General features: G+C 32.8%; 1 protein-coding gene across 13 annotated transcripts in view; it reads right to left on the bottom strand.

Moving 5' to 3' along the window:
• by (focal adhesion protein tensin) overlaps positions 1-14,178 on the bottom strand; it is a 217,913-nt gene that overhangs the window by 37,056 nt on the left and 166,679 nt on the right. For all 13 annotated transcript variants that reach the window (XM_029309964.2, XM_085490268.1, XM_085490267.1 and 10 more), the window contains 2 exons: positions 10,644-10,941; positions 9,301-9,538 (listed from right to left, as the gene is read on the bottom strand). In XM_029309964.2, coding sequence (XP_029165797.2) covers positions 9,301-9,538; positions 10,644-10,941 — 536 coding nt within the window. The remainder of the gene's footprint in view (positions 1-9,300; positions 9,539-10,643; positions 10,942-14,178) is intronic.

The raw sequence follows: 14,178 nt of genomic DNA, 5'->3' as shown, positions 1-14,178 counted from the left end.
TGGAGATCATGAGGTAGAAGGTCGAAATAATCAGAACTCGTTGACATTTCGCCCCGCATATCGGCGTTCAATACTTTTCAGCGAATTAAGACTTTTGCATTGATAGGCTTAAAGGAAATTGTTGATTTCAACGAAATTACTATTTGGTTAATTGAACATATATTAATATTTAAATTTTAATTAGATTAAGACTCGATTGCACCAACGTCATTTTGATTTTGAACGAAACTTAAATATATGTTTGTCTTGATTTATTTAGAAAGACAGAGAAAGATAGATAGGCATATGTAAGTCTCACTTAAAACTAAAATAATGTTGGTGCACTCGGGCTTTAATATGTTAAATTTAATTTAAAGATATTTTTATATGTTCAATTAACAAAATAATATTTAGTTAAAAAGGTTTGGTCATGAAAATAAAATTAATTAAAAAATGACTATTACCATAAACCTTTCAACTAAATTACTATTTTGTTAATTGGACATATTTAGTATTTAAATCAAACATATTTTGCTATACACACAGAAAGAATTTTTTCTTAGATTTTCTTTATTCTGAAAATTGTGGTAATTGTGGAACAATATAGTATTGGAAGAATTTTATAAGAGTTCTCTGATTAAAATATTTACCGTAATAAAAAAATTAATACCTACCACAATAAGATTATTTAAAATATGTTCATGTAAAATTTACTATGTACATATTAATATTTTTATGTATTTTATGTATTTATATATGTATTTTAGTAAAATTGATCGAACATATTTTATATCTCATTGTGGTAGATATTAATATTTTTCATTATAGCATAAATATATTAATCACAGAGAAACTTATAAAATTCTTCCATATTGTCCCAGGATTACCATGATTTTTAGGGTAAATTCCAAGAGAAAATTTTCTCCGTGTAGATGTTACATATTAGATTTAATTTAAATATTTTTACATGTTCAATTAACAAAAATAATTTAATGGAAAGGTTAGTCGAGCAACAATTTTTTTCAGCGCATATATGCATATATGTCTTCGATAAAAATAAAATAAATGAAAAACTGAGAGAACTTTCTAATATATATGTTATGTCGCCACGATTGCTTTTATTTACATACTTCTTTCGAGTAATTTATGATTGAGAAAAAGGATCTATTTGAAATGCACATCCGCGACAGATCGCGACTACCGATTTACTACCTTGCACTCGTCCGAGCGTAACGTGGCTATTTCTACTGTGTCGGCGAGGAACGAGGATAGAGCGAAAAGTTGGTCGACTACTGTCGGGAAGCGACGATGTATTCCTAGGCAACTAATCTGGGACAAGGACGCATGCACAATTTATGCGTAAGATGACATGACGCATAACGCGTCTATCTTGATGAAACGCGGGAACACGAGACGACGCAATTCATTATACTTATATGTATCTCTTAATCGAAATGCTAGGAATGATTAATTAAATTAATGACAGGAGAGGGATTCATGAAAATTTATAGCCTTCTTTAAACATATATGTAGCATTATTCTATATCTACATCGTCCTTAGATGTTAACTTTCTTGTTACAACATATTAATAATCATTGTTTTTTTCCTTACATGTCAATTAATTATAATTACTCTGTTAAGTAATTTAAAATTTAAAAGACTTTTTTTTAGACCTCTTCTTGTTAATCTACCCTTAATTCGGAAAATATTTTATATCATGACGTAATATATGTACATATAAATTTGAAAGTCCTACATCGTCCTTAGATGTTAACTTTCTTGTTACAACACATTAATAATCATTATTTTTTTCCTTACATGTCAATTAATTATAATTACTCTGTTAAATAATTTAAAATTTAAAAGACTTTTTTTAGACCCCTTCTTGTTAATCTACCCTTAATTCGGAAAATATTTTATATCATGACGTAATATATGTACATATAAATTTGAAAGTCCTACATCGTCCTTAGATGTTAACTTTCTTGTCACAACACATTAATAATCATTATTTTTTTCCTTACATGTCAATTAATTATAATTACTCTGTTAAGTAATTTAAAATTTAAAAGACTTTTTTTAGACCCCTTCTTGTTAATCTACCCTTAATTCGGAAAATATTTTATATCATGACGTAATATATGTACATATAAATTTGAAAGTCCTACATCGTCCTTAGATGTTAACTTTCTTGTTACAACACATTAATAATCATTATTTTTTTCCTTACATGTCAATTAATTATAATTACTCTGTTAAATAATTTAAAATTTAAAAGACTTTTTTTAGACCCCTTCTTGTTAATCTACCCTTAATTCGGAAAATATTTTATATCATGACGTAATAGATGTACATATAAATTTGAAAGTCCTACATCGTCCTTAGATGTTAACTTTCTTGTTACAACATATTAATAATCATTGTTTTTTTCCTTACATGTCAATTAATTATAATTACTCTGTTAAGTAATTTAAAATTTAAAAGACTTTTTTTTAGACCTCTTCTTGTTAATCTACCCTTAATTCGGAAAATATTTTATATCATGACGTAATATATGTACATATAAATTTGAAAGTCCTACATCGTCCTTAGATGTTAACTTTCTTGTCACAACACATTAATAATCATTATTTTTTTCCTTACATGTCAATTAATTATAATTACTCTGTTAAGTAATTTAAAATTTAAAAGACTTTTTTTAAACCCCTTCTTGTTAATCTACCCTTAATTCGGAAAATATTTTATATCATGACATAATATATGTACATATAAATTTGAAAGTCCTACATCGTCCTTAGATGTTAACTTTCTTGTTACAACACATTAATAATCATTATTTTTTTTCTTACATGTCAATTAATTATAATTACTCTGTTAAATAATTTAAAATTTAAAAGACTTTTTTTAGACCCCTTCTTGTTAATCTACCCTTAATTCGGAAAATATTTTATATCATGATGTAATATATGTACATATAAATTTGAAAGAAATAGCTATTTCATTTTATATAATACGAACGATATATCGGAAATTTCGGTATTGACATCTGGCTAGGGCAAAAAATGATTTCTCTTAGTTACGTCCGCCCATAAAGGGCAAAAAGACCGCACAATGGGCATCGAAGTGGCAAAGTAAAACTGCTGGAGGCGGCTCTGCACGGAGGTTGGGGGGTAAACAATGGTGACGTAACAGCGAGAAGATGTATGACCGAACGACAAGACAATGGGCTCTTGTCTCTGTTCGCTGTCCTCACTCCTACATCCCTCTCTCGTTCTTTTTAGGCAGACGTTTTCTCCTCTTGTTTTTACCTTGCAATTTCTTCGACAGCGGCCAAACAAAAGATCCGAGATCGACCAGCAAACGGGATTTTTCAGACTCGCGCGATGAATCGCTCATTTTTTTTTATATAAAAATATTTAAAAATTTTATATAATATTTTTAGATAAAAATATTTAAAAATTTTATATAATATTTTTAGATAAAAATATTTAAAAATTTTATATATAATAATATTTTTAGATAAAAATATTTAAAAATTTTTTATAATATTTTTAGATAAAAATATTATATAAAAATATTATTTTTTTATATAAAATATACTGACAGAGAAAAATTTACAATCTATCGGCAGCAAAAGCTGAAAGCTCGTCGCGGTCAAGTAGTTAACTCGTGCAAAAATCGGACAATGTCTGTTACTACTTATTTTATTCCTTTCGTATATTTCGGTGTCTTATTACATAATCATAATTTATTGCGGTTCTCCACAAATTTTTATACACTTTTGCAGTTATTTATATATGGATGTTTTATATATTTTTTATACAATTTTGCAATTATGTGTATAATAAATATATAAAAGATATATATATAATATTGCAAAATTTTATAAAAATTTACTAAAGAAACATAATGGATTATTATTATATAATTCTATGTTATTATGATTTTTCGCAAGAAACAGAAAAATATGAACTTTTACAAAGTAAAATTTGTCCTCCGAAATATTTAGTAATTAAATAGAAGTGCTATATTGAGAAGAAAATAAAAAAACATCGGCATTGATTTTTCCCTTTTTCATAAAAGGCTTGAGGAGAGATTTTGCGTCAAAGGGAAATCGCACATCTAAGATCGTTACCAACTATGGGGTGTTTTCTTAACGTCAAGCTCGATCTATACTTTCCAAGAAGCAACTTTCTCGTTGTACGATCCGAAGGCGATTCTCGGAGCGAGAGTAGCCCGGTCAAGCCGGTTCGCCAATTTTGGATCAAAAGACTCTATCCTACGTGAAGCATCGCCTTAACGGTAAAATTAAGGTCAATCTCCAATTGTGAAATGTCGGATGGATATTTGTTGCAGTATCATGATAGAAAGCGATAAAGAGAAATATATTTCCAAAGATATATAATTATATATCATATGACATATTTAAACAGCAATTTTAATAATAATTTCAAAATAATTTTAATTTTTTTAATTAAATGTCATATTATTTTTAATAACGTAAGAATGTGTTTAAAATTTAATATTCATAAAACTGCTTTTTGTATTATTTCAAAGTGAATGATTCAAAGTTAAATTTACGCTCGTCAATTGAAAAATTGCTGTGTTAAAATAAGAAAGAGATAAAAAATTACGTTTTCACTTACCCACTTTCGCCAATTTAGTAATTACGATTCTGCGGTTGTCGCAATAGTGTAATTGCGCGCAATCACCGTTCGATGAGATCTCGTATTTATCGATACATGACGGGAATACTAATTTCTACAAATAGAGAGACTCATGCACGCACTATTGATCACAAGAGTATCACGAATCGAACTGAGACTGGTTACGTAGAAGCGCGCGAAAACTCTTAAGCTCTATCCCCATCCATGGCGTTCTGATGCCAAGAATAAACCCGAAGACTCCCCACCACACCATGAAAATCATTTATATTGTACGGCTTTCCATCTCTTTCTAAGACGATGCAGTTTCCCCGACTTTTGTTACATTCTAATCCGCGCAATAATATACTATTTATTGTGATAAAAATATATTTTCATTTATTTTAATTAATATATATTTATATTTTTAACGCTTTACATATTATTATTTCTTCTTAATTATTATATATATGTATACATTTATTATAATTTAATTATTATTTATACATAAAGCAGAATCCTTTAAAAGATCCCTTTAAAGATTAAAATAAGATTCCACTAATTTGACAAAAATATAAAAATACTTGTTCTCGCTATGTCAACTTTCCTTTCTTCAATCTATTGATAGATTCAGCTTTAATTTTGTCTGCTCATCCTTCGCAGCCTATTTTAAGAGAGATTGAACACATAGGTATATATATTTCATATGACATTAACCCGGAAACGCTAAAGATCCACGACACTTCCGCTTCGCGTCGCCGATCAAAGATGAAGATCGGAGAGATCTGTTCGCTGACATAACTCAGCAGATTGTTAAAGCGCGAGCACGATATACCCTATAGGAAACGCTATTCTGTCGCGTGGGTGCAGCGTGTGGGCAACCGCGACGTCTTCCATCAGACGTCTCGTCACGATGGAGGTTCGTTCCACTCTGCGATCCAGTCCGCCGGCGGGAAGAGAGGCTCTTCGTGCGGATAAATATTGCCTCGCGACTGGGAGGAGAAGCGTAGAGCTAACTCTTCGCTTGTGATCGGGCTACGAGGAAAATCGCGCGCGCGGACTCGCATTAAATCGTTAAACGAAGTAGCGGCGCAAATCGAAGGCTTTTGAGCGCCAATTGATGCGGGCGAGGCCCCTCGGCGACAGATCGTTTTCGATACTTGACGACGCGACTGGAATTGGAATGATTTAAGTATGATTTAAAACGTCTCTACTCTCCGAACCGACATGGTCGATTAAGGGAACGGCGCGAAGGATCATCGTATTTGTCATTCGTTCGGATTGTATTGCGATCAAGATTCTTTACAGATTCGTGAGGCATCGTATATCGACGTGGAAATAATTAAAAGAGTAATCTGAATTTTTCAATAATATCATTGACATTTTTTGTATTTAAAGAATCAAGATGTTTGTACGCGGAGAGAATTTTTTTCTTAGAAGTTATCCTGAAAATCATGGTGATTATGGACAATATGGTATTGGAAGAATTTTATAAGAATTTCTCTGTTTAATATTTATTGCAATAAAAAATATTAATATGTACATAGTAAATTTTACTATCAGAGAAATTATTATAAAATTCTTCCAATACCATATTGTCTATGATTACCATGATTTTCAGGATAAATTCTAAGAGAAAATTTTCTCTGTATATTTTTGATGAAGGACTCAGCACCAAATATATAGGATTTTAATTTTTGGTAGAATTGGCTGTTTTTTTTTTCATATGTAATATTTAGATTCGAAGCTAAATATTGAATAATTACTGAGTTACAGTCAGTCAAACAGCCCAAGTTTTTTGTATTTGACTGGCTATGAATTAGTAACTATCTATTATTTAGCTTTGAGTCTATTACATTATTTTGTTTAGTAAATCATAAGCTACAACATATGAGAAAACTAGCTGATGATTTTACTTTATGTAATTAGTATGGGGTTTTTGAATTTATATAAAATCCTAAATGAAATTGAATCAGCTGATTTTCTCACATGTAATTTTTATGACTTGCTGAACAAAAAATAGGCTCAAAGCTAAATAATAGATGAACTGATTTACAGTCAGTCAAATACAAAAAATTATAACTCTGCGAGTTGTTTGACTGATTGTAACTCAGTAACCAATATTTAGCTTTGAGGCTATTCCATCTTTAGCAAGTCGCATAAGCTACAATATATGAAAAAAAACCAGTCGATTTCACCGAAAGCTAAAATCCTAATTAATGCGATTCTTTTCAAAAATATTTCACGATCAATGTTTAGACAATTAAAACTCGAACTGGGGTAGAAATCAGCCTGATGCAGAAGTCCAGGAAGGATTTCTATAATCGATCGCGTTCTGATAACGACAGGGTACACGATCTCTTTCGTTCAGCGGAGCTGCCTGGTTATCGAGAGGTGGAATTGATTCCAGTTTGGTCACACCCCTTCGGCAAATCGGAGAGGCGGAAAGGGTGGATATCCGGTATAGATGGGTCGCCGGCAGTATTGCGATTAAACTACCGGCATCCAATCGAGCATTCCAGCCCAACCCAAAATACTGATCTATCCGTCTCCCTTTGATCGCGTCGCTCAGGGCCACTTTCCATCTTTCTTTCTTTCCGGTCCTCTCATTTGCCATCGCTCTTCGTCCCATAACAAACGGCGTCGATTTAGCATCGCGGGCAATTTGGGTCACAGCTTTATTGGAACCCGACTGGGTTCTCGATCGCTAACGAAACGAATTGACTCTGAGAGCCTCGAGTCGTCCGGACGCGCGCTTTTGGGGGATTCATGGCGATGACGCAATCATTTTGATTAAAGCACTATACCGAGCAGAACAAATCGCTGCATTGGATGTTCCTTGCTAAGCGTGGCTGAAGCCGTGTAACGAGTGCAAATCCTCTTTTCGAGTGGAACTAATTTGAATAACGTGTTTATGCCGGCATTTTGGAATTGATTTTTAGAAGTAGCAGGTGAATAAATTTAAGGGGACTTGTAGCGAGTTCTTGTTATGATTATTTCGCGAGTTTAATTCAATTTTAGAGATATTATAGATTTAATTAAAGAATCCTGCACCAAATACATAGGTTGGTTTTCGGTGGAATTGGCTGTTTTCTTTTCATATGCTGTATTTTTTTCATGTTTTTTTATATGTTTTTTTTTTATTACGTCCTTCTGAACAAGAGCTGCAATAGCTTCAAAGCTAAATATTGGATAGTTACTGAGTTACAACCAGCCAAACAACTCGCAGAGCTAAAGTTTTTCGCATTTGACTGATGGCTGTAAATCAGTAACCGTTTATTATTTAACTTGGAATTTATTTTTTTCTTTGACATCATAAGCTACAACATATGAAAAAACCAGCTGATCTTACCAAGATTCAATTTTACAAAATTAGTACGAGGTTTTTGAATTTATATAAAATCCTAGATGACCTCAATAATTATTGAATATTTAGTTTTGAGGCTATTACATATTTTGTTCACGGTAAACCTTAAGCTACAATTTATGAGAAAAATAGCTAATTCTACCGAAAATTAAAATCATATGTATTTCCTTTAAGGGTCCTTTAAGGGATTAAAAATTGACCATATTTTTCGCATAACTTGAACGTAATATTTTCAAGAAATCCAGAAAATATATTTGATGTCTCATAGATATTTTATATTCATTGCGACAAGCGCACTTTGCGCGTCTCATCGAGAAGTTCTACCCCAGAGAAAAGTGAAGATGTAAATAGGTAGCGACAGGGTAGAAACGTTATACTCGGAAACGGTTAACGCGATGGACCTTGCCCATCTATCGGGCCGACCTTTGATCTATTTCCAACCGTGGAAATCGCCCCCGTAGCGATAAACCGTCATTTTCCCTCCATTTAGCAGAACGTATTTCCGGCGGCGTTAGTCAGTCGTTCTAAATGCACTGTACTCTAACCGCCGCTCTTTCGTCTAACTCTCGCTCCCTCCCATCATGAAAGCTAGCCAAGTTGTATTTCTGACTAGCCCTCGCTGTCAGATCGAGGTTAATTGGGTGCCATTACGACGAAAATTAGCACGAATTAGTCAGACAACGATGAGCTCCCGTAAACCGCGGATCGCGGTTTCCACGATATCGATAAAATTAATCGACGAGCTCGCACAATTTACTGCATCAGAGACAGATCAGCATCAATTTGCAAGAATCATGTTGCAAATAACAGAGTTTCCCCTGCCGAAATCGTGTCGTTTCTCATTAAAGAAAATTTATTTCTCCTTTACAATGTCCTCTCGTTTTGTGTTTCATCTGTCTAACGTGTTTTATTTAAATGGTTTAGAAATGAAACATGATAATTGACATATAATAATAAAGTCGTTTTCGAGCAACTTATTATGTCGCGTCGTGCCAAGCATATTTCCTTGGCATAAAACGTTATTTATTAGTTTAGGTAAATGGGTGATAATTTAAAGTGGACCATTTAATTTTCAACTTTAATTAATCTTCAAAATAATTTAAAGAGCTGCAAAAAGTATTGAAATATCGGACATTAATCAGATTTAAAGTGGACCATTTAATTTTCAACTTTAATTAATCTTCAAAATAATTTAAAGAGCTGCAAAAAGTATTGAAATATCGGACATGTCACCCTTAAATAAAGAAATGGATTTTTCGAAAAAAATTCAAAAAAATGGAGAAAGCAAAAAGAGATCTGCTAAGACTCACCGTCGTCGCTGATTTCGAGATTCGTGTAGCTGTCCCAGTGCAAGATGGGATCGTGATGCGCCGATGCATGCGGCACGGCCGGCGTCGGCGCCGGAACTGGACCGTCTTGACGTTTCGCGTCGGTAGCGAAGTAAAGTGTCACCACGCTGTCGGGCGGACATCGGGGATCGTCGCAGGCGACGTCGAGCTCCGACCGCGGGAAGGACACGACGTTCTCCGTAATTACGCACGTGTGAAACTGCGGAAATAATGATGGCCTTATATGAGACTATACACAGAATTAATTTCTCTTAGAATGTATCCTGAAAATCATGATAATCGTGGGACAATACGGTATGATTGAAAAATTGGATAAGAGATTCTCTGATTAATATTTTTACTGCCATAAAAAATATTAATACCTACCGCAATAAGATATAAAATATGTTCGATTAATTTTACTAGTAAGTTTACTGTTAGTAAAATTTACTATATACATATTAATATTTTTTATTGTGATAAATATTAATCAGAGAAACTTTTACAAAATTCCTCCAATATGTGTGATTTATCCAAGTGCTGAGCTTTTTCTCATTTTGCAGATTTTCTGAGCGATTTAAAAACTTGATATCAAATTTTAAAATTAGATATTTTTCAAAGAATAATTTTTTTTACACAATATATCAAACACCGTAATAAAATACGACACATAAATCATAACATCAGGACTTGCAAGTATGCAAATTCGAATGTCACTGTCGACTTGCGTAAACAAGTATATACATTGTAATGTCGGTCGAGTTAATTAAAAGTGTGCAATCTCTTCTTTTTCATGTCTTGTCACTCAGATAAGACTTGATATCGTGATAGATTTTTTCCACATTGAGTTTGCATTTGTATATTTTTTCCACGTCACAGAAAATATACATATATCTAGTTATTAACTGATCATGACGTTACGTCGATTTCAGAGGATGTTGTTTGCCTCTCGGGCACAAAATTACCGCGCAAACGTTTTCCTGAGCACATATATATATATATATTCAGATCGTTATCCTTATAACTATTTACGAAGCACTTTGCATCAATTGCTATTTACGTTGCTGATTTCATGTGAAGTTACATGCGTACTAGTAAAACACATCTGCATTATAAACGCATCATTGTGATGATATATTTACGTGCGATCGACGTAATAACTTGATAGCATTGATATAGCATATATATAATTTTACGTGAATGAAATCGAACTCAAAATATTTAATTTTTTATAATAATTAATTTCTATTTTAATGAAACTTTAAAAAGAATAAAAATTGTATAACATTTTTTTAATAACACATATCTACTGAATGCATTCTCACCTGGAGGGAAAACATGACCTCTCGAGTCTGCTTCGAGTATACCCTGTGATAGCACTTGACTAAGATGTCTCCTCTCAGCCGGAGTCCGCCTAGATTAACCGTGAATTCGCGCGCGTTTGTCACCGAATACAGATCCGAAGTGTAAACCGGTGTTAGTCCTTCGTATACTTTGAGGAAAGCTCGACAGCCCGTCGGCTCGAAGAGCGGAACTCCGAGAACTGTCAGATGGGTCAAGTACAATGGCGACGGGCTGATCCTCAGGGAGCCCGACAGCAATCCGCTAAAGTACTCGATGTACCTGAAATGAACCAAGAAACCATCATTTTTTCTCTCTCACGTTCGACGTTCAAAAATATAAACAACTATTAAAATTTTTTTTTTAATTTAAAATCTCTAATATTTAAAAAATAAAAGTGCACGGAAAGAATTTTCTCTTAAAATTTATCCTGAAAATCATGGTAAACGGAGGACAATACGGTATTGGAAGAATTTTATAAAAATTTCTATTTTATCACAATAAAAAATATTAATATCTACCACAATAAGATACTAATCTTTTCTATTGTGGTAAATATTAATCAGAGAAACTCTTATTAAATGATTATTATGTATTTTGGTAATAATCGTGGGACAGCATTGAAAGAATTTTCTCTGATTAATATTTACCACAATAAAAAAATATTAATATCTACCACAATAAGACATAAATCATGTTGGATTAATTTTCTAAAATCCATAGTAAAATTATAAAATTCTTATAAAAATCTTCCAATACCATATTATTGTCCCACGATTACCAAGATTTTCAGGATGAATTAGAGAAAATTATCTCTAAGTATATATAATACAAAACAAATAATAAACGATATGACTTGATGAAGAGCATGAAACGATCTTTCCGGTCAAAAAAAGAAAAAGAAAAATAGAAGAGCAAAAAAGCAAATTTCTTTCAAGAAGCAAATGCATGAGAAATATGATGAATGAGACTGATGGTTCAGGAACGGAAGCCTTGGCCCGTGACACGAAGAGCAACTAACGTTCGACATGGTTCGTCGTAAGAGATCTTGGTAATGCTTTCATATGTTCTCGCGAGAGTGCAGCTTCGCTAACGACATGCTAATGCTCGCGGCTCGCGGAATTAATGGAGGATGAAGGCAAGATCAGGGCGAAAGTGAGGACCAAGAAGAGAAGAAGAAGAAGAAGAAGAAGAAGAGGAAGAAGAAGAAGAAGAAGAAGCGCGCCGAGGAAGTCGCGGGCACACCTCGGTCGCGGCTCATTACGGTCATTATAATTGCGCACGGCGACGCGGATGACGAGGACGACGATAAGGATGATGATGACGGTAATGATACGGCGGTCGCGGTGTAACGTTGGGGTTGATGGCGCGTAATACGCACGATAAACTGCCGGATGAGTCGCATTTATTTCGCTAAAAGCAACCGGTTGGTCGAACCCCGAGTATAAATTGCGAGATAAACGGAGGCGCGCGCGAAAAATAGAGAGGATCGATTAGGAACAAAAATCCGCGCATTTACTTGTCCGCAAGATTTTTATTTTAATTATCTCGATTCGGGAAATTATTATTCGAAGAAGAAAAGATAATGAGTTCCTCATAATATTATTATAATTGTAGGCAGTTGCAAGAATAAGTATTTTTATGCAAATAAATTACTAGAAAAGAATTATTTATCACCGAAAATGCATAATTCAAGTATGTAATGTGACATAATTATTTTTATTTATTCGGAAGATAATTATTAATTCTTTATATATCGAAATCATTATTTAACTGCGATACAGAGTGTTGAAAAAAGGTAAAATATTTTAAAAGAATTTATTATGTCTCAAAACAAGTTAAGAAGCCTTAATAAACATGAGTCCGCAAATGAGCCACTTTTAAGATATTTGCAATACCTCACATAACTTATTTATAATATTTAATATAATTTACCTATATTCACATGAATAAAATAATAAAAAATAAAAATAAAAATAAAAAAAGCATATAAAAAGATCTCAAAAACAGTTCATTTGCGGACTCAAATATTTATATTAAGACTGTTCGACTTGGGCATACTAAATCCCCTTAAAATATTTTATCCTTTTTTTCAACACCCTGTATAACTGCGAAAACTTCTGTAATCATTCAAAAGTAACTTTTCTTCATAAGTAAAATCATTTTAATAAATTGATCTCGATGCGTGCATATAAAAACCTTTTTCCCTTATTCCGGTTGTATTTATAAATTGGAAAAATGCACTAGCTGCAAGTGCGAACACGATTAAAAGAGACAATCTCAATGTAAGCTCGACCGCGTTTCATTATAATCATTACGAATGCACACGACGACATGGCAGTGAAGTAAACGATCAGGCTGCCGATGATGATGGTGATGATGATGATGATGAGAGCTCGTTATCTTTGGATCGGTGGTTCGTAGAATCACGCGACAGAGAACCGGCTGACAGAAATATTTCTTGAATAAACGACAGCATCAAATATGCAACATGGTCGATCATTTTATTTTGTTAATATCGTTTCGCCTCGCGATTATCTTCTCTCGTAAGTAAATGCTGCGATCCTGGTGCGAACGAAGCAATTACAGAGTAAATATAAAAAAAGATCGATGTTGAGTTATTCTGAGAAATTTCTAAGGATTACCAAATGAAAGAGAGAGAGAGAGAGAGAAAGAGAAAAAGACAGAGAAATTCCGGAATCCATTATGAAGGAATGATCGGATAGGCATCAACATGATTAATGAAGGCATACGAACATGAAGGATGGCATAAAACGAGCAAGGATGATTGAAGATGATGATGACGACTAGATAATGAGGACTCGACATTTCAGGTCGATGGCGCGTAAAACGTACATATAACAAATAAAATGACGGGAGTGTCTACTCAAGGACGCGAGGTGTCCTTCTTAATCGAATAGCTGCGAGAAGAAACGCGAACCAGTTACACGCTCTCTTCTTCCTGCGATATAAATTTGAAGATATTCAATGGCTTTTAATAAACGTCGCAAAAATCGCTCATACTAGTTTCTTTGCTGCATATAAATTTAATTGAGCACATCTCGCATTCATTTCTTTCAATTTGAAAATAACACAACTTAATCCTCAATTTGAGCAAAACATTAGTCATAAGCACAATATTTAATTCAGCACTTAAAAAGATAATCATTAAATTAATAAATATTTATCTGTTTTGAAAAGGATTTGTTTATATCAAATCAATATTATTAGTTTCAAGTAAATGATTTATTAGGCAGTATTGAAATAAATATTTATTCGAATTGAATAAATTTTTTTTCAGTGTAGATTTGAGATTGTGAAATGTCAAACGTACAATTAAAATAAAAATTGAATATAATAAGGCACCATAAAATGACCGAATAAGCATTATTATATCAAAAACAGGAACTAGAAGATACTGAAAATCAATATTATTAGTTTCAAATAAATGATTTATTAGGCAATATTGAAATAAATAATTATTCGAATTGAATAAATTTTTTTTCAGTGTAGAATTGA

The sequence above is a fragment of the Nylanderia fulva genome, unplaced genomic scaffold (assembly GCF_048542155.1).
Source record: "Nylanderia fulva isolate GAGA-0341 unplaced genomic scaffold, ASM4854215v1 Scaffold12, whole genome shotgun sequence".
Taxonomy (NCBI): Eukaryota; Metazoa; Arthropoda; class Insecta; order Hymenoptera; family Formicidae; genus Nylanderia; species Nylanderia fulva.
The sequence above is the reverse complement of the archived record's forward strand: the minus strand, read 5'-3'. Positions and strand labels throughout refer to the sequence as shown.